General features: G+C 36.4%; 1 protein-coding gene and 1 pseudogene across 2 annotated transcripts in view; one reads left to right on the top strand and one right to left on the bottom strand.

Moving 5' to 3' along the window:
- MXI1 (MAX interactor 1, dimerization protein) overlaps positions 1–20,336 on the top strand; it is a 76,347-nt gene that overhangs the window by 31,564 nt on the left and 24,447 nt on the right. For both annotated transcript variants that reach the window (XM_037063965.1, XM_037063967.1), the window contains exon 3: positions 4,253–4,282. In XM_037063965.1, the coding sequence (XP_036919860.1) occupies positions 4,253–4,282 (30 nt within the window). The remainder of the gene's footprint in view (positions 1–4,252; positions 4,283–20,336) is intronic.
- On the bottom strand, positions 17,715–19,514 carry LOC118999373 (X-ray repair cross-complementing protein 6-like; annotated as a pseudogene).

The following is a 20,336-nucleotide window of genomic DNA, read 5'->3' as shown; positions in this document are numbered from 1 at the left end:
AACTCCATGCTTCTTTATATTGGCTGCCGCCAAACTGCATCTGAAAGAGTTAAGTTTATATATTGTAGCTGTGTTGTAGTCAATGAAAAGTCATGGACCTGATTGAGATTAATGACTCCCGGTCAAATAGGGAATGTGCTAGCATGTCTCTTTCAGAGGGATGTTGTTGGTGAGGAAGATCACCTGTGATTCCATGATGAAATGGTAGAAATGTCTTTCTCACTGTCCTTTGAAGCATTCAGAGTAAGAAAAGAAAGACACTGTCTGAAAGAAAGACAGTTTATTAGTGTTTGCTCTCAGAGGTATATTTTATTTGTAGAAGAAGAGTGGGTTAACTAGATGGATTATTCAGAACATCTCAATCTTACAGGGAAATGATCGTAATTGGATATTTCAGTGACACATTATTGGAAGGGCTTGGTTGGATACATAGGCTCAGAAGAGCAGAGTTGTTTCTGAGTGTGCTAGTATGTGATCAGTTCAGTTACTCACGTGGTGCCAGCACTATGTAGGTTATTATTTTCTCTGTGTATATACAGTTAGGCATCTTTCTGTCATACCCTGAATCTTGTACTGCCTTCATAGCTTGCTAAATAATGAAAATACCAATCTTCTCTTTCAGTTTCATTTTCCATCATTATGGTTGTTTGTTTATTTCCAGGCTAATTCCAGGTATTAGTCAGAACCTCTCAATTTCTCCCACGTAGTATAATAATACTTATTTAAAATAATGAGAATATTTGCAGAATATTTGCTAACATTTACCAAGTACTTATTACATGCTGGATGCTTTTACATATTTTTCTCTTAATTCTCACGGTAACCCAGCCAAGGCATGTGATTTTATTCCAGTTTTACAAATGAAGAAACTGTTAATCAGAGAAGTTAGAGTTTCTCCAGAGTTACATAGTTAGTGTAAGAGAGTTAATATTTAAATTCAGGATTTTTCTCTCTAACCTGCTGGGCCTTGCTTGTACTATTCTTTCTACTTAGAATGTCCAAACTCTTCCAAGTCCAGTCTCCTCTAGTCGCACATGTACTCATTACTTAAGTCCTATACTAAATGCCACCTTTTTCTAAAGGTTACCTGGATAACCTCATTTGGAAGTAAATTCTGCCTTCTTTAAATCCCCACCACACTCTGTGCCTTTCTTCATATATTTATTTTGCCTTGAGTTATTATTTCTCTACATACCTTAATTTACCAGCTAGAGATTCTTTTTGTTCCCCACAGCCTAAGACAGCCTTGAACATTTAAGATACTCGGTATTTGTTGACTTAAGATTACGGGCAAAAACAGCCATCAAAATATAAGTAAATAGTACTGGTGCTTTTTCTGAAAGTTTGAAGAGCATGGCAGTGTGATAAAGATTCTTATGTATAATTATTTTTGCTTCTTGGTATATGGAAATCTTGTTAAACTTAACTAGTGGTATAACTAGAAATGGCATGTGTTTCCTGGTTTGGTGAAAATGTTCATATTCTTAGTTATTATATATTTTTTAGAAAGAAGATAAATAATAAAGTCTGAGAGAGGTTGGAAGAATTTGCTGTTTTAATTTTGTTAATAGCAGAGAGTCAGATTGTGTTCTTTTGGTGCTTCTTTGGTAATAGGCTCAATAGAATATTGTAATTAAACAGTTGGTTTTCTGTGAGTATATTATCTTTTGTATTTATAAGCCACATACTGGATTGCCAGACTGTTTAGAATAGGTTTATAGCACGTAGTCTATTTCTCTCTAAATAGATTGTTTCCATTTATTACTTATTCTTGTATTTCATTACTTTTGTTTTACTTGTTTTAAGTTTTCTTCTCAGATAATGGCAGTTAAACCAAAATTTACTAAGAGGGAGTAGGGAATTTTATTGATTACCCATTCAAATATTGATTACCCATTCAAATTTTGAATGATATTTTTTGTTTCCCTCTTTTACCTTATTGATTTACTTTGACATTTCAGTAAAAAAAAAAGAACTGAAAACTTTTAATAACATATTACATATGGTAATAGAGATTTAGTTGTAATAAGATTTATTTATTGGGTTTTGACCTCTTCACTCTCTGTAAGACTAAAAGTTCTGTGTTTTCATTGTTGCTTTCATCTGAATTATACAAATACTTGCCTTTAATTTGGCTGATCTCTAGAAGCATCATAAGATTTTTTTTTTACCTTCTTTGAGGGAGAAGTCCTTCTATTACGATAATCTCTTGAAAATGAACATCAGTCTTTTTCATCCTGTGTCACCTGGACCTTATGAAATTGCCAAAAAAGCAAAGGTGGATAGGAGATAGTAACTCAGAAAAGCCTTTTGGCTCTTGAAGTAACACAGTGGGTAAAATTTTCACAAAATTATGATATTGATTAAAAACACTATTGAAATTTAGAAATTTGATTTTTAAACATCCATTGGAATTATGAATTAGATTAAAATCATCAGTAATGTAATATTCTAAAGGCCTTTGCCATTAACTGGGATATACTATACTATATTAAATGGTTACTGTTTTAGTTCTGCTGCCAAGAACTTAAAATTTTCTTTATAAAATCCCTGTATTGTTAATGTTAAATTAATGTTAATATTAAATTAATGTTAAAAATTATTAAATTATTGTTAAAAAAGTAATACATGTTCATTCAAGAGAACCAGTATAACACAATTCTAATAGTACCTAACTTAAGAGTTTGTTATATTTTTTTTGAAGATTTGATTTTAGTTTTAGAGAAAGTGAGGAAGAAAGGGAGAGAAACATCAATGTGAGGTTGCTTCTCATGTGCCCCTTGTTGGGGCCCTGGTCCACAACCGAGGCGTATGCCCTGACTGGGAATCAAACTGGTGACTCTTTGCTTCGCAGGCCGGCACTCAATCCACTGAGCCACACCAGCCAGGGCTAGAGTTTGTTATATTTTACTGTTCAATGTAGGCTTACTTATTCCTATAACAGTAATATGAAGTAATATTATTTTCCTAGTTCATAGATAAGGAAACTGAGCACAGAGAAATGAAGGGACTTGAACGAGGCAACCCAGTATTTGAACCCAGGCAGTCTGGCCTTAGAATTTGTGCCCTTAACCTCTCTTCAGAATTGCTTGTCACCAGGTGGTTTAAGAGCTTGGGCTTTGGCTGCTACTTATACTCTTGGGACAAGAGCATCTCTCTTGACCTACCTCTCTGAGCCTCGGTAATCTTGTTTATAAAACAAGGGCTGTTTGAGGGTTAAAATGAGATAATGTATGTTAACTGCTTGGTACATTCTTTAGCAGACACTTTTCTTCCTCAATAGGTGGTATTATTATAACAAATATTGACAAGGCAAAAGGAAAATAGTCATGAAAAGAAAGCAGTCATTGTTAGTGTTTTGAGGTATATCCTCCCAGTCTTTTAAAAAATGTGCTCCTTGATTTTATTAATCTTATATTTATATTGTTTTCATTTCTTTTATAACTTTCTCTCGTTTATGGTTTACGCAAAAAGCAGAAAGGCTTGAATTTTTCTATTTTGCTTAGTGGTAAGGCAAGGCAGTTTCAGCTTCTGTTCTAGCTAAAACTTTTTCTCCTTGTGTTTAGGAGTAAGTGGAGATGGAAGAGGACATAGAAGCACATACATTTTTTTTCTGTTTTTAAACAAAAATGAGATTATATTTGAATTAAAATTTTTGACATAATATCTACAAATCACCAAAATGTGAGATACTGGAAATAGGCAAGAGAACATGTTCTAATATTAATTTTAGTGAAAGAACCATGAAACTCCAGTTTCAGAATATTTAGAGTTATTACCATATTTTTAGGACTACAAGATGCCCAGGACCATAAGATGCACCTAGGTTTTAGAGGAGGAAAATGGGAAAACAAATTTTGAAACAAAAAAATGTGGTAAAATATTTAATAACCTGTGACCCTGTTCCCTTTCCCTCACCCACAGCAAGCCAAGTAAGCTACATTTGGACTATAAGACGTACCCCCATTTTCCTCCCAAATTTGGTGGGGGAATTGTGTCTTTTATAGTCTGAAAAGTACGGTGACTGAAAGCACTATATCTGGATAAACAGTCCTAATGAATGTAGGACTGTTGAACTGTACATAATGAACATAACTGTACATAACTCTTGATGAGTAATATTATAGAAATCTGGTCATATATTGCATTGTTAAATAAATTCACTGAATGTGGTATAGCAGCAACTAAACTAATCGCCCTTTCTATAGCCCTAGCAATAAAACATGGCTAATGCTCTTTTTTTCCCTTTTAGGTCTACACACAATGAGCTGGAAAAGAATCGGTAAGTCAGTAATGAAGTGCAGCTTTCATTTATGTTTAAAAAGAAAACTCAATATTTCACCTGTGAAAATAACACAATAATGCATATGTAGTTATACTTTTTAAGAAATGCATAGCATGTCACGATTCTGATATATATGTATTCTCTCAGAAAAATGACTTGAATAGTAAGCTTACATTATCCAAACTGGAAATACATTTTTAACTTCATTTGAATTATGAGTTTATGGTTTAGCCTTCTGTACTTCTGTCTCTGAAAACAGGTTTGTTGTGATAGGTTTATGGCTTAAATACGGTCTTGCCTAAAGGATTAGGTGTCTGTAGTATAGCTAATACATATTTTGACAAATTGTAGAACATTGAATTTCTCTTTATTTGCAGTTTGTTCATTTATTCATGCACTCCACAAATCTTTACCAAGCATGAACTGTATGTCAGTGCCAGGCATACATAATTCTTTACCTAGGAAATAAAAGAATGTATAAGATAGTTTCTGTCCTTAAGGAACTTACAACTTCCTGGGGGAGACAGACAGGTAATTAAAATACTATATAGTGTGGTGACTGTGGAAATGGAGAGGCAGAGGGTGCTGCAAGATTATTTTGAAGGGTTACCTGATTCTTTTCTGAGGGAGTATTGGAAGGCTCTACAGAGGATAGTGAGTAGACACTGTACGTCAGAAAAACTCTGAGAGGTTCAATGTGAGCGTAACAGATTGTAACACGAGGCAAACCAGGCCAGAGGTTGACAGCTATGCTGAAGAGTTTGAATTTCTTTTTTAAAAAATGTTTTATTTATTTTGAGAGAAAGGGGAAGGGAGGGAGGAAGAAAGGGAGAGAAACACTGATGTGAAAGAGAAACACCGATCAGCTGCCTCTCCTGCTTGTGTGCTCTCCACCAGGGACACACCTACAACCCAGCCATGTGCCCCAACCAGGGACTGAACACACAACCCAGGCATGTTCCCTGACTGGGAATCAAACCAGTGACCTTTTGCTTTCCCGGATGACATCCAACCAACTGAGCCACACCAGTCAGGGCAAGTTTGGACTTTTTTCTGAGAGCAGTAGGGGTCAGTTGAATGATTTTAATATGGGCTGTCACATGATCGATCAGGTTTGTGTTTTGCAAAGCAGTTTGGCTGCAGTGTGAAGAATTGGTTGATTGGGAGAAGAGATCTCAGAGACAAGAATGCTCTTGGAGGCTATTGGAAGCCTCTGTGGGAAGAGATGATGGGGGCCATTGTAGATAGAAGTACACAGAGTAAAGAGATAATATGGAGTAAAATCAGTAGAAATTGGTGATTAGTTTGCTATGGAAGGTTAAGTTTTAGGTGTTATTACTGTTTACTGAGAAAAGGTATATAGGAAGAGGATAAGTTTGGGAGAGAAGAGAAGGATTGTATAAATATTCTTTTTTTGATAGAGATTAAATTAATTAACAACAAACTGGAATTGTCTTCTGCACCAGTCATTTTTGACCAAAAAAAAAGTTCTGTATGACTTTCAACTTTCTGCCCTTCCTTTTTTAAATAGGAAGGACCTCACAGATTGACTAGCCTAACTGCCTCACCACAGATGAGTTTAAATGTCAAATTTTCTCAAACAAGCTTGGTATAGTCCTCCAGGCTGACTTAGTGGCTTTCACCACTTCATTTGTGCTATGTTCTGCTCGTATCTCCTGCTCTAAAACTTAATCAGGTAGTAGTATCTGTTCATATGTCTCTTTCTGTCAAATGAGTACAATTTCCTCAAAGGCAGGGATTCTGTTTTGTTCAATTTTTTGTTTGTTTTGTGTTGTTCAGTTTTTCATCCTCGGTTCCTAGCATTTGATGTATTAGGTTTCAATACTGAGTGAAGGATGAAAGTGAAGCAAAGTTCTGTGTTTTAGTCGAAGTGGTTTCCTACTTTGTGGCAAAGCAGTTTGGCAGGAAACCTTTCATTTTAAAGAATCTCTTTTCTGCTTTATATTATGGCTAGTTAAAACATGACAAAAAGACCAAGAAATAATGATTCTGAGGATTCAACAAATAAATAAAACCTTACATTGAACTTTAAATTAGAGTGTATTTTGGGCCACACATTTTAAATACTGATAAACATGGATTTTATCATTATTTCAGCCATCTGAATGTGGTCCTTGGGAGACCCTTATTAGAAACTTGGCAGAAAGCTTTTTTTTAAAACACTAGAGTAAAGAGACTTCAGTAAACTGTTTGGAATGGAGCTCTTTAAATCTTGAGTAAAGTTTGTTGAATGCTTTCTGCATATCAATTTTGTATACCCTGTAAATTGTTTAATCTAGTGTCTGTCTATGGCACTGGTAGAACATGCATGGCTTTTATCGCCTGAATTGTACACAATCTCCAGTGTCTCCAGTGAAGGCTTTCATTCTGATTTTATTTACTTATGTCTGAGACTTTCTGGTTCATTTCCTACCTCACTTAAAGCATGGTTCCCTCATCATCTTCTGTCCTCTTCTGATAGTCCTAGGTAGCCTTTATTTCTCAAATTATTTCTTCTCCCTTCTTTCCTTAATCACTTCCTCCTCCCTGTGTTTCTTTTTTTTTTAAAGATTTTATTTTTATTTATCTTTAGAGGGGAAGGGAAGGAGAGAAGGAGAGAAACATCAATGTATGGTTGCCTCTCGTGAGTCCCCTGTTGGGAACCGGCCTGCAACCCAGGCATGTGCCCTGACTGGGAATCGAACCGCGATCGTGTGGTTTGCAGGCCCACACTCAATCTGCTCAGCTATACCAGCCAGGGCCCTCCCTGTCTTTCTTGAAGCTTAATCAAATTAACCTTTGCAAGATGAATTTGTTTTTAAAAGGACTATTTGTCAACATAAATAAATTTATTTAGAATGTGTCAGAGCCTGAGTGCCAAAGAAGAATCCAATTTAATAACCTGTATCTCATTTCTGGAAAGTTATTGGTTTATGATCCAGCAAATTATATATATGTAGATACAGGATAATTTAAGGGGGGTTGGGTTTCGGCTAAACTCGCAAATTATATATATATGTATATATATAATAAAGATATATATATATATATACACACACACACACACACATATATATATGTAGATACAGGATAATTTAAGGGGGGGTTGGGTTTCAGCTAAACTTGCAAAAAGCTAAATATAAAAAATATTTAAAAAATTTAAGCCTGTGCTGTTATTACATTTTAAGCCCCCTTGTAGTTCTATTTAATAGTTGTTTGTTCCCAAGGTACCATTTTATTTGACGCTTAAAAAAATATATGGTAACCTTGCTTTAGTGTCCTTTAAAATAAGTGGAATTTTGGTTTTACCTTTCATTTACTTTTGAGTGTGAGCCTATGTGATGAAAGTAAGTCACTGTCAAAGGACAATTTGGTTTTGTCTTCATTCTGAAAAATGTTTTCCTGAAGTAATTCATATTTGAAGTTTTGTCACTCTACATATATATTGACGTTAGAAGTTTTTTTTGTAGCTTTCTTTTTTGCTCAGTTCTAAAATCTTGCATATAAAGCTGCTTTGAATTAGTGTTTTTTACTGGGACGATGCAGTGAGAGTTAGAGTAGATGATTTTAAACTGTTAGTTAATGACAAGAGTAATTCCAGATGGCTATCTTAAACAAAACCCCAAGATGTGGAAACCCACCGTGAGTTTGTCCTTGAGGAGACAATAGGCAACAAATATTGAGGTTCATTTTCCCAGATCTTAGAGAGAAACCTAATGGTGGAGATTTGGGGTGTGGCAGGCCCAGGGTAGTTAGTTTTGGCCCACAATTACCCTAACATTCCTACAGCCCACTAGAGAGCTTTAGGTAGACTCAGGACTGATAAAGAAATTCAGATTCTTTTTTGGATAGGTCCTGGGGGGCTTGTTTCTGCCTAAAATCCTGATAGTTACACTGAGCCTAGTTTAGGTGGTTTAGAGCATTTGTTATTTGGGTACTTAACCCTATCTCCCTAGACCTATCACAGACTCAAGAGGTAGAAGAAAATGAACAAATCTTTGAGATTTAAGAATTAAGAATTTACATTAGCTTATCTCATGTGTTGGATCCTTTGCTAGAGTAGAAATCAGTACAGATTTTAGATTGCTTCATTGTTTTTTATTTTATTAATTAAAATTACTGGTGACGTTTTTAAAAGAAAACAATTTTAAGAGGACTTTAATGGTCAAGAACTTTAATGCTGATGACAGAAGAGGTCATCCAACCTTAATCGCTGCCATTCCATTGAAACCAAAGGCTCACCCTTATTGCAGTTTTGGCAAAGCTAGAAGACCCAGTAGCTGATAGTGGATTAACAATGCCTTCCTAGGCGGAGCAGAAGTGCCTGAGTATTTTTCATAAAAGAAAAGCATGTCCAATGAATGGTAGTAATTGCTCTCTCCATACTGAGTCTTTCTCATACTTCTGAGGCATAGATGAAATAAGCATTTATGGAGTACTTACTCTGTTTCCCCAGTATGCAGTAACATTGTAATCATATAAATAGGAACCCAGAAAGTGTAGGACAAAGTGTTATTAAAAACTAGCAATTTTGTGGAAGGTCAGATAAAGTGCTTCCCAGATAAGGTCAAGTTAAAGGAGCTCGTTATCACCAAACCCTTATTATATGAAATGTTTAAGGGACTTAGCTAAGAAAAAGAAGATAAAAAATATGAACAGTAAAATGACAACAAACTCACAGCTATTAACAGCCGAACCTAAAGCAAAAACAAACTAAGCAAACAACTAGAACAGGAAAAGAATCACAGAAATGGAGATCGCATAGAGGGTTATTAGCAGGGGAATAGGAGGGGAGAGAGGGGGGAAAGGTACAGGGAATAAGTAGCATAAATGGTAGGTAGAGAATAGATGGGAGGAGCTTAAGAATAGTATAGGAAATGTAGAAGCCAAAGAACTTACATGTATGACCCATGGACTTGAACTAAAGGGTGGGGGGAGATGCAGGTGGGAGGAGGTATGCAGGGCCGAGGGGTAAAAAGGGGGGGAAATGGGACAACTGTAATGTATAATCAATAAAATATATTAAAAAAACAAACTAGCCATTTTGACCAGCATAGCTACAGTTTGAAACAAGACAGTGGGAACACACAAAATCCTGTGGGATCATCAATATGATAGCAGTGTCTATTATCAGTCTTTTCCTTCTGTAACTATTAATAAATATTGTCATTGGCATAATGGTAGATACAACGAAGTATAGGATACTGACCACATCCTTCTCTCAAGGTTAAGGTCATTATAGTTTGGTAATTATAGGTTTCATTTTTCAATACCAGGATCTAGTTAAGTTGCCAGTGAATTCTAGAAAGGTGGCTAAAATTGGTTTCAAACTGAAGGTTGAAATCCAGTTGTGATCTGTGTAGTCATTGTGAAAAAGGAATAGAATAGAAAATGTCAAAGTTTATTGCTTGAAGTAAAGTTAAAGGTAGGATTGTGAAACTTATATATACCTAGTGTAAAATTTTGGTCATAGTCAAAAAGCCACTGCTCTGGATAATCAAGGAGAGTGTATGCTGAGCCATGAAGAAGAAATAGATTTTGAATCTAAGCAAAGAATAAGGAAAGGGGGCAGTCATGGGAAGCAGGAAGGTGGCATCAGAAGCCATGTTTAGGAAAGAGTGAGTAGATCATTTTGAGATGAAGAACAGTCTATCAAATTAATAGTGGGAAATGAAGCTGGAAAGGTGGTTTAGAAATAAAGTGTGGAGTGTTATTGAATGTCAAGGAATTTTTATTTTGTTGGCAGTAGTGAGTTTTTGAGGATTTAGAAGCAAAAAAGATAGGCATGGACAAAGCATTTTAAAAAAAAGTACAAGATCTCTCTAGAAAGTATCCCACCATATACTATGAAAAATAGAGACATTTATTGAAGAAAATACAAGATATAAGAAACACTGTGTATGGGACAGTGACACCTCAGTCTCCTTCAAAGTAGGCACCTTGGGACCTCTTCACACAGTTCTCCCAGCATCTCTTCCCTGTTCAAATGACTCTGCAAAATCCTTTGTTGGAATTGCCATCAGCTGCCCTGTCATATGTGTATTTTCCTGAATCTCGTCATCTGAAATCTTTTCCCTTTCAAAGGTGATTTGAGTTTTGGGAAAAGCCAGAAGTCACGGGGCACCAAATCTGGGCTGTAGGGGGACTGGATCAGCTGAGTGATTTGATGTTTCACCGAAAAAAACTGCACCAGACCTGAAGCATGAGCTGGCACATTGTCACGATGAAACTGCCAGTCACCATTTTCATTGTATTGCATTTCTCAACTGGTGAAGAACATTGAGGTAGAACTCCTTATTAATTGTTTGGCATGGAGGGGTGTACCCATGATGCACAACCCCTTCCCAATCAAAAAACAGTTAAGATGGTCTTGATCTTGCTGCAACTTTGCCATGCCTTCTTTGGACCTGGAGAACCAGGCAACATCCATTGGGACAACTGGGCCTTCATTTCCAGGTCGTAGCTGTAGACCCACGATTTGTCTTTGGTTAGGTCTACTTGAGGAAATCTGGTTCATTGGTAGAGGTTTGAATCAAGTCATTAGCAACTGCAGCACAATGTTACTTCCGTTCTGGTAGCAGAAGCTGCAGAACAAATTTTGCCATGACACATTTTATGCCCAGACCCTGTGTCAAAATCTTGGACACAGTAGTTTTTGGAATCCCCAGATCAGCTTCTAGTTCTCACACTGTCAGTTGCCAACTTTGTTGACCACCGCCCATACACTTTCAGCAGCGTTCTTATGTGTTCTGCTTGTTGCAGGCCTAACAGAACACGATCACTTTCAACAGAATCTCGACCATCTTTGAAGTTTTTGTGCCATACTTTTATTTGTGTTGAACTCATTGCATCATCCCCAAAAGCCTTCTGAACCATTCAAATAGTTTCCTTGGAGGAGTGTTCAAACTTTAATGCAACATTTAATGCAGATTTGTTGCTCTGCTCAGTCACTTTGAATGTGAAGGGCCAAACAATACACATGCTTACTCAGTGATGTCTGCCACACCCACTGACTGGTATAGTGAAGTCATCATTGTTCACGCATACGAGTTCCAGCCCACTCTTTTTGGTTGCCAGATTACATCGTCATGCAAACCGTTATTGTTATATTAACATTGGCTTTACTTTTTCTGGACAGAACTTGTACAGTCTAGCTATAGAAGCAGAGATTCTAGTTTGGATATTATTGAAGTAGCTCATTTGGTAGAAGGATATAAGAATCAGCAGTCAGGTGATGGAATTGGGGACAGAAAGGAAGAGAAAGGACTAAGAAACCATATAAGGAAAGAACATGGTTCTCCATCAGCGACTACGATTTATTCATCCTCATGTTTCTTCTTCACATAGCAGTAACAGTAATCTTCTCAAAGGATATATTATATCCTGTCATTTTTGTTTATAATCTTCCTCTGGCTTCCCATTGCAATTAGATAAAATCTGTGGTCTACAAAGTTCTGTCACTCTATCCCTCATCTCCTTTGGTCCAGCTGACACTGCTTTCTTTCCCCACCCTCCCCCAAACACACCATGTTCATTTTCATCTTGGGCTTTTTACTTGCTCTTTCTTTTGCTTAGAAAGTCCCTGCTATAACTCTTCATCATTGTTTAGGTCTCAGTTCCCAGGTCATCTCTTTAGAGTATAGTAGTTGCCCTCCAGTCATTCTCTATTCCGTTGTCTTTTCTGTCACCTTAACATTTATTATTATTTGTTTGAATTATCGGACTTCTTTTACTAGACCGTAAGTTTCAGGAGGGCAGGGATTTGGTCTTATTTATCCTTAGTATATAGCAGTCATTTAATAAATATTCATTGAGTGACAAACTGATTCTATATACTATGGAGTTTATTTATAACCAATAATATATTATGGAATTATAATGACCTAAGTGAAAAATGACAAATATATAAAATACTCTTGAGATTGTAACAGACATTATGATAAAATAATTTCATATGAAGTAAATGGAGAATTTAATGAATTCTTAAAATGTAAATTATATGAAAAAACTTGGTAAGTAGGAACATCTTAAAGGATTTTTACTATGCAGAACTTATTCCTGCTTATTAAAAAAAAGTCAGTAACCTTTTTAAAGAGACTAATTGATTCAGTTCATTAGGATATTATGGAGTTAGTACAAAGACAGGTGGTTTTGTAAAGGGGAATAGTTTACTTGATGGAGTTTATGCTCCACTTGTGAAGTCTTTATTCTTACTGCATAAGTTGGAAATGATAAGCATTTTATGAGGTAAAGATTTATATCCACTTGGAGACTAGAATATCAAAATAATTTCAATTTGTTGGTGTTAGAATTTTTAATGTATTAGTTATACTTATCCCAGTGGTTTGTACATTATAATGAATATAATATTTTTTTCTAGATTATCTGCATGTCCCCAGTTGACATGGAAATTTTGACAAAGCGATTGTTTTAGTCAGCCTTATCTTGTAACAGTGTATAAGAGTAAGTCTTTGTGACCGTGGGCAAGGCAGTGGTTTCTTAGTACGTCACCTGACTATTTATGATTCCTTGGCAGGAGGAACATATGTTAACTGCTGTTAGCTGTATGTTTAGGGTGCTTATATGACATTTGTTTAAAAACAACATACACTTTTATATACAGTATGCACATTCTAGAAAAAAAGTACATTTGTTTTATTAGGAGGGTAAAAGAGAGTGCAAGAGTTGTTTGGCAGAACTTGTATTAAAAACAAGTTATGAAGCCCTGGCTGGTGTAGCTCAGTGGATTGAGCGCGGGCCTGCGAACCAGAGGATCGCGGTTCGATTCCCAGTCAGGGCACATGCCCGGGTTGCAGGCCGGTTCCCTGCAGGCCAACTCCCAGCAGGGGACGCACGAAAGGCAACCATACATTGATGTTTCTCTCCCTCTCTTCTTCTCCTCTAAAGATAAATAAATAAAAAAAAAACAAAAAAACCCACAAGTTATGAGGTTAAACCTTTAATGTAGGTTTGATATGTATAACTATAGCTGGATCAGAAGTCTACAGTGTGCCCTGGCTGCTGTAGCTCAGTGGATTGAGAGCGCAGGCTGCGAACCAAGGGGTTGCCAGTCCGATTCCCAGTCAGGGCACATGCCTGGGTTGTAGGCCAGTTCCCTGGTACAGGGTGCATGACAGGCAACCACACACTGATGATCCTCTCCCTCTCATTCTCTTTCTCTTCACCTCTCTCTAAAAATGAATAAATAAAATCTTTAAGAAAAGTCTGCAGTGTTGGATTGGATCTGGAAATTATGGAAAATTTAGTCAAATGCTTTTATTAGCCTTACTTAGTTTATTACTAAGATACAAATCTCAGTATGAAAATGCCTTATAGAAACTTCCTTGTCCTGGTAGGTGGCATTTATGAAAAACCCACAGCTAACATCATATTCAGTGGTAAAAGACTGAGTGCTTTTCCCTAAGATTGGGAACAACACAAGGACGCCTCCTTTCATGATTTCTCCTCAATGTTGCACTGGAGGTTTTAGCCAGGGCAGTTAGGCAAGAGGAAGAAATAAAAGACATCCAGATTTGAAGGGAGTAAGTAAAACTTTCTGTTTGCAGATATCAGTTTTGTGTGTAAAAAATCCTAAGGAACTCACAGCAAACTATTACAGTTTATATACAAATTTAGCAAAGTTGCAGCGTTCAGGACTGACACAAAAACAGTTGTGTTTCTGTATACCAACAATGAGCCATCTGAAAATGAATTTTAAGAATATAGTTCCATTTACAATAGCATCCAAAAGAATAAAATACATAGGAATAAATTTAACCAAGGAGGTGAAAGATCTGTGTATTGAAAATTATAAAACACTGTTTAAAGAAATTAAAGAAGACATCTTTGTTTATGGATTGAAAGCATTAAAATTGTTAAGATGGCAGTACTCCCCATATTGATGTACAGATTCAATGCAAGCCAAAATAAAACCCCAGCTTCCAGTCTTAGCAACAATTGACATTTGATCCTAATGTTTATATGAAAATGCAAGGTACCCAAAGTAGCCTGAACAGTCTTGAAAAGAACAAAGTTGGAATATTCATACTTCCCAGTTTCAAAGCTTACTACAAAGCTTTGTAATCAAGACAGAGTGATGTTAGCCTAAGAATAGACTTACACAAATCAATGGCATAGAATCCAGAGATACCCCCTCATATTTAGGGTCAACTAATTTTTGGCAAGATGCTAAGACGTGCAATGTATTTTCAACAAATGGTGCTGACACAACTAAATGTCTACATGCAAAATAATGAAGTTGGATCCCTAAGACACACTAATATAAAAGCAGACAAAGGATTTGAATAGATGTTTCTCCAAAGAAAATATACAAAAGGCCAATAAGCACATGAAAAGATGTTCAACATCAGTAGTCATCAAGAAAATGCAAATAAAACTACAAGATATCACTTCATACTTACTAAAATGGCTAACTAGTGTTGCTCACCAACTTTGTGGTCATCCATTTATCATAGAAGCCACCATTGATTGGAGGAAAGGCCCTGAAAAGTCCACTAACTTTATAATTTGGCCCTTAAAAAGTGCTGATACCATCATCTGATGGCACTGCACAAATGACTCAACTTTTTACAATTACTTAGTACACATAATTAATCAAAGATAAGTTTACAATATGGTGCTGCTACCTAATGTAGTTTACTTGATATTGAGGAAAGATTGAGCTCTGTGTATAAAAAGGGTATAGTTAAAGATTTTTAAGAACCTCTAATGTATAATGAAATTAACAAAATTAAGATCATATATTGAACAAATGTGGTAATTGTACCAGTTTCTCTTAAGATATGATAAACTATAGCTTGATTGTATTTGTTACATCTTGAACAACAAAATTTGAAAGTGTAATTGTGTAGGGATTGGGAAATAGCGCTGTCCAGTGACCAGGAAATAACTACCTATCTGGTTTGGCAAATAACTACTGAGTTGACAAAAAAAAATTAATGGCTATTTTTCTTTTTTAGTCTAAAGATGGAAAACTGACACCCTTATTTTTAATTTACATACAAATCTTAAAGAAGAAAAAATTATTCTTTGTACTTTTTGAACAGTATGAGTCCAGTTATAGTACTGAGTTTTCAAGTGTAATTATAAAACACTAAAAAAGTAACTAAACATTAGGAAGTACAGCACACTTATTTAATAGAATTTGACTATTTATGGAGCTATAGAACTAGATAAATATAGAAATTAATATTACTAAACAGTATGCAGAGTACTATCATTTGTTAGAAAGACATGTAATTGGTGCATTAATTTTTGTATGCAAGTCAATGAATATTTTAACTGTTTTTATATGGGTAGGAATTCTGAAAACTGTAGGCAAACTAAAAATAGCTGTTAGAGTGCAGAAATAGGCACCTGTTAGCGTTAGAATTGAATGTTATATGAGATAGAGATGAAATAATGGGTGGGTTTTGGAGATAAAATGTATGGTTAATAGAAGAAGCATAGCCAGGATGAAATTACACATCTAAAATGCAACCTATGCAATGAAGTCATTGCAGTAGTGTGTATCTAGATAGATTCACAGTCTCTATATTGACCTTTGTCAGAAATAGCTCATTAAGGCTAAGCTTTCCACTTCCTGACCCAGGCTGCAAGGTGACAGAGGCTGACTCAGACAAGGATTGCATTCTAGAAATCAAGTGCTCTCAGAAGTTCAGCTCTCCAGTTCCTAAATTTTAAATCAATTCTACAGCTGATGCATGGGAAGAGATGAGATCATTAGTCTTAAAAATAACCCAGAAATATTACAACTCGACACTCAGATTCTAAAGTTATGTCTGGAATAAACAAATAAGTCAGACTTCAAAATATTGTAGTGAAGATATAGTAGCTTTTTAAAAAATATTTTATTTATTTATCTTTAGAGGGGAAGGGAAGGAGAGAAATATCAATGTATGGTTGCCTCTCGTGAGTCCCCCGCTGGGGACTGGCCTGCAACCCAGGCATGTGCCCTGACTGGGAATCGAACCGCGATCATGTGGTTCGCAGGCCCGCGCTCAATCCACTGAGCTACACCAGCCAGGGCAAGATATAGTAGCTTTTTATCCAAGTAATTTCAAAATGTATGTCTCAGTGCAGCTATAACTTGCTTAAAAAACACTTTCTCTCAAATGATGAATTTGTAATTTAAAAAAGGAATAGTTTAATTAATTTTCTTGATACATTTTGTATGATGCCATATATAAAAATTTTTTTGAGGACTGTGTTTGATATATAAAACTGACTATACCTTTCATACTGGTGCTCACAGGAGCAGAATTCTGCTAGACTTTAAGGCAGTATGATATTTTATTAAATTCTTTTGCTGCATATAGTAGTTACTGCAGTATAAATGTTCTGATAAACATTGGTTTAATAGTACATTCAGTTCAAACACTTTTTCTTAAAGTAGTATCTTCATTTGAAGAAATTTCTGTTTTGGTAATAAATTTTGTCAATTCAGGCATGCCAAGAGATAAGTATATCAGTCAGAAACCTTATTAACTGAATGACTTCTTTAGTGTCTTGCATTTATTTATCTTTTAAAAATGAAGAGATTCAGATCCTTTTGATGTATTTTACCTTTTCGGAGAAGAGGATAATATTTTGAAGTTCTTATATTTTCCTATGTATTCTGGTAGATACTGCCATTTGAAAAACTACAGGTCTAAAAAGGAGGATTCAGTAATAAGAATAGAATTTCCAAATATGGTTACCTGCTAACCAGTTTCTAAAGGCATATTTACTTGGAAAATAATTAATTCATCCCTGGGACAAATGTGTAACATATTGCTTATATTCATATCTTCTGAATCAAGAAACTTAATTAATGTTTAAACTTACTTAATGTTTAGTTGAAACTTAATAAATTTATAAGTAAATTGACTTTTGTTGTTATTTTGGGAAAAGCAAATGGAGGAAGGTAGAATTTAATACTCTACATGGTTTAGGAGCTATATTGTCAAAAAGATACCTGGAATCCAACACAGATGACTTCTTTGAGGGTATGTAATACATTGATGTGAGAATTGTACCAGAAATCAGAAGATAATTTTTCTTTTCATCTCTGCTACTGGTAGACTGTGGGTGTCAAATAAGTTATCTTAATTCTGGGGTGCTGCTTTCCTTGGCTGTAAAAGGAGACGTAGATGACCTCTGAATTCCTTCCATACATGAAAAGTTTTAGAGTTCTGTGAATGTTTTTTTAATAGTACAAAATTAGGGCTTTTTATTCAGACAGGAGAATAAAGCTCAGCAAAGTGGGAGGGTTACGCTGTCTCCATGACAACAGAAAGTCTCATAAATGTAAAGTCCTGGCTTCTGTCAGGCAGACTCTTCCTGGCTCAGGAAAAACACTTTTAACTTGAGAACAAATCCAGGCAGCCTGGCGACAAAGTGGGAAGGTGGTTGGGTGTATAGTGTCTGGTCAGTGTTGGAAGTGTTTGGTGAGCATGTCCAGCAGCTCCTGCTTCCTCATCCTGCCCTTTAGCCCATACACCTTGCAGGCTTCCTTCAGCATGGGCACAGTGGGCTTATCCAGCGTGCCCTTGCTGTCATGGGCCTTCAGTTCCTCTTCAGGTATTTCCACTTTGGGTCTTCAGAACCGTCATCATCTTATTTTTGCTTGAGAACTTTCTCCCCAGGATTGTAATGTAGTAGGTACACAAGTTCCTTAAGCTCATCCATGAGGTAACCCAGTCTTTTATCTAGTGCTTCAACCTTGGGCAATGTCAGATCTACGGCTCATTCAGGCTCTGTCTCATTCAAAGCCAAGGCCTCTAGGTTCCTGAAGTGCTGCCGCAGCACTGGGTTCTCAAAGCTGTCACTTCTATATTTAAAGCAGAGCTTCTGAACAATAGCCTTCATCTTGCCTCCCTGCTCTGGGTTTGCCATGACTTTTTTAGTAAAGGGCACCTTCCATTTATCATCAGCATAAGGTAAGAAGACAAGCTGAAAGCATAGGGAAAGCCACCGGAATTTTATGACCATCCAGTTCCTCTTCCTCTGGCCTCAAAGCTGCGAAATAAGAGGGGACGTTCTGTCAGAGAGTGTATCTGCACATCACTATGACCTCCTTCTCCAGACACGTCATGAGTAGAATGCTGAACAAGGTTGAGCTCCCATTAACCCGGGCACACTGAACGGGAAGGGTCTCAGGTAATGGTGCTTCTTGGGCATTTTCAAGGACTTGAAACTGATGAGAACCAAACCTGGTTCATGAAACTGTTTTAGCTGTTTCGTTCCTCTTTCTCTAGTGCAATCTGATGACTCATAGATCTGCGATCTCTTGGTGGCTCTAGGCAGAAGCAAACTGCCTGTATTTACATTAAATGTCTGCAACCTGGTTTTCACTGGTTCGTTTATATCCCCATAAAGCCTGATTGCAGGAGGTTTGAGAGCTTTCTGGAGCATATTTTAATGCCAACAGTGAGCATTATCTTTGTTGAGCTTAAACTTGAACCTGCTGAGTGTTCGCTTTCTGACGTCCTTGGCACAAACCTTCCTCAATGATCTTCTAGCTTGCTTGATTCCTAAAAGTGAACCCCTTGGTCCTCATCTTCTGCTATGCTGATGATATCTTTAAAGTAAGGATACATCAAAGCTCCTATGTTTCTTCAAGTGTATAAAGTCAAGGAAGATACCTGAGTCATAGAAATCCCTGGCCCTGCTGGCTTTGGCACTGTTATTGCCATCTGTGTTGGTGAGCAGCATGGTACTGTATGGCTCATCTTGAACCCACAGCGCTCTGTGTAGTCATATCCATGACCAATCAGGTCTTGGGGATGTTTTTTCCTCCGCTGCTCCTTAAACTTGAGCAAGCTCTAGCATTTGTTTAACTCCTAGATCATTCAGCTCCTGTACGATGTAAGTATTTTTTAAATTCACTGAGGTTTTGTCTTTCTTGGTACCATAGAACACCATGGCCAAGAGCTCTTGATCACTGCTTATGGTCTTACTGGTGTACACACTCTGGATACACTGGATACTCATGTCAAATTGAGTCAATTCATCTTCATCCTGAGATTTAAATACTGTCCTAGAATCATCAGACAAAAAAGTTAAACTCTCTCGCTGAATATTTATATTCTCCCTCTGCTTCAAGGATCTTCTCTTGTTCTTCCTCATCATCTTTGTTTTTGTTGTCATAAGACTCCCACAATGACATGTTGGCTATTGTTTACTCAAGCACAGGGAAGAGATCCTGAATGTTTTAAGTTCGGTAATTATAAGCATATTAGAAACTTTATTATTCTGTTGTCTCCAAAGCATTTTCCTTGATATAAATACACACATACATATGTATATATGTAATATCCCCCATCCCCCAGAAATTCGCAAAATGAGAGAGTAGCTGGAAAAATGAGCTTAGAACCTTATCTCGTTAAAACTTTGGAACTTTGTAAAATTTATAAATATGATAACACATGGTGCTATAGCTACGATGATAAAAGGTCATTTTACAATAAGTAGTTATTTTATATGATAAATAGTAAATACTTGTATAAATCTAGAATTTGCCCTAAGAAGCATAGACCTAAGGAAATGTAACAAGTAAACATCATTGTGCTAAATCCTGGTCACATTTTTTTTTCTATTCTCTGACAAGTTTATATTTGCTCAGGCTTCAGAAATCCAGTCCTGTGGTGGTTGTTTGGTGATACTGCTGTATTGAATTAGTCATTGTAATAGGTGCCAGTGGTCACTAGATGAGGTTGTGTCGTACCAAGAGGGAGAAGCACACTGATGTTACACAAAACTCCAAGGAAGGACGGCTTAGCTTATTTAAAATGTTGGTCTATAAGCAATCTGAAGAGAAAGCTGCAGGTCAGCGTCTTGGAGTTTTTCTTCCTTACAATTTGGACAATTAAAGTAGCTTTCCTTCTGGGCTGTGTGGCTGAGTGAGTTGGGTGTTGTCCTGCAAACTGAAAGGTTGCGGGTTTGATTGCAGATAGGGCTTCGTTTAGGGGCATGTGAGAGGCAACTGATTAATATTTCTCTCCCTCCATTCGGCACTCTCTAAAAATAAATAAATAAAATGTTTTTAAAG

The sequence above is a fragment of the Sturnira hondurensis genome, unplaced genomic scaffold (assembly GCF_014824575.4).
Source record: "Sturnira hondurensis isolate 20B ecotype Veracruz unplaced genomic scaffold, ASM1482457v3 Scaffold0014854, whole genome shotgun sequence".
Classification (NCBI taxonomy): Eukaryota; Metazoa; Chordata; class Mammalia; order Chiroptera; family Phyllostomidae; genus Sturnira; species Sturnira hondurensis.
Note: the sequence above shows the minus strand (reverse complement) of the source record. Positions and strands in the feature narration are given on the sequence as shown.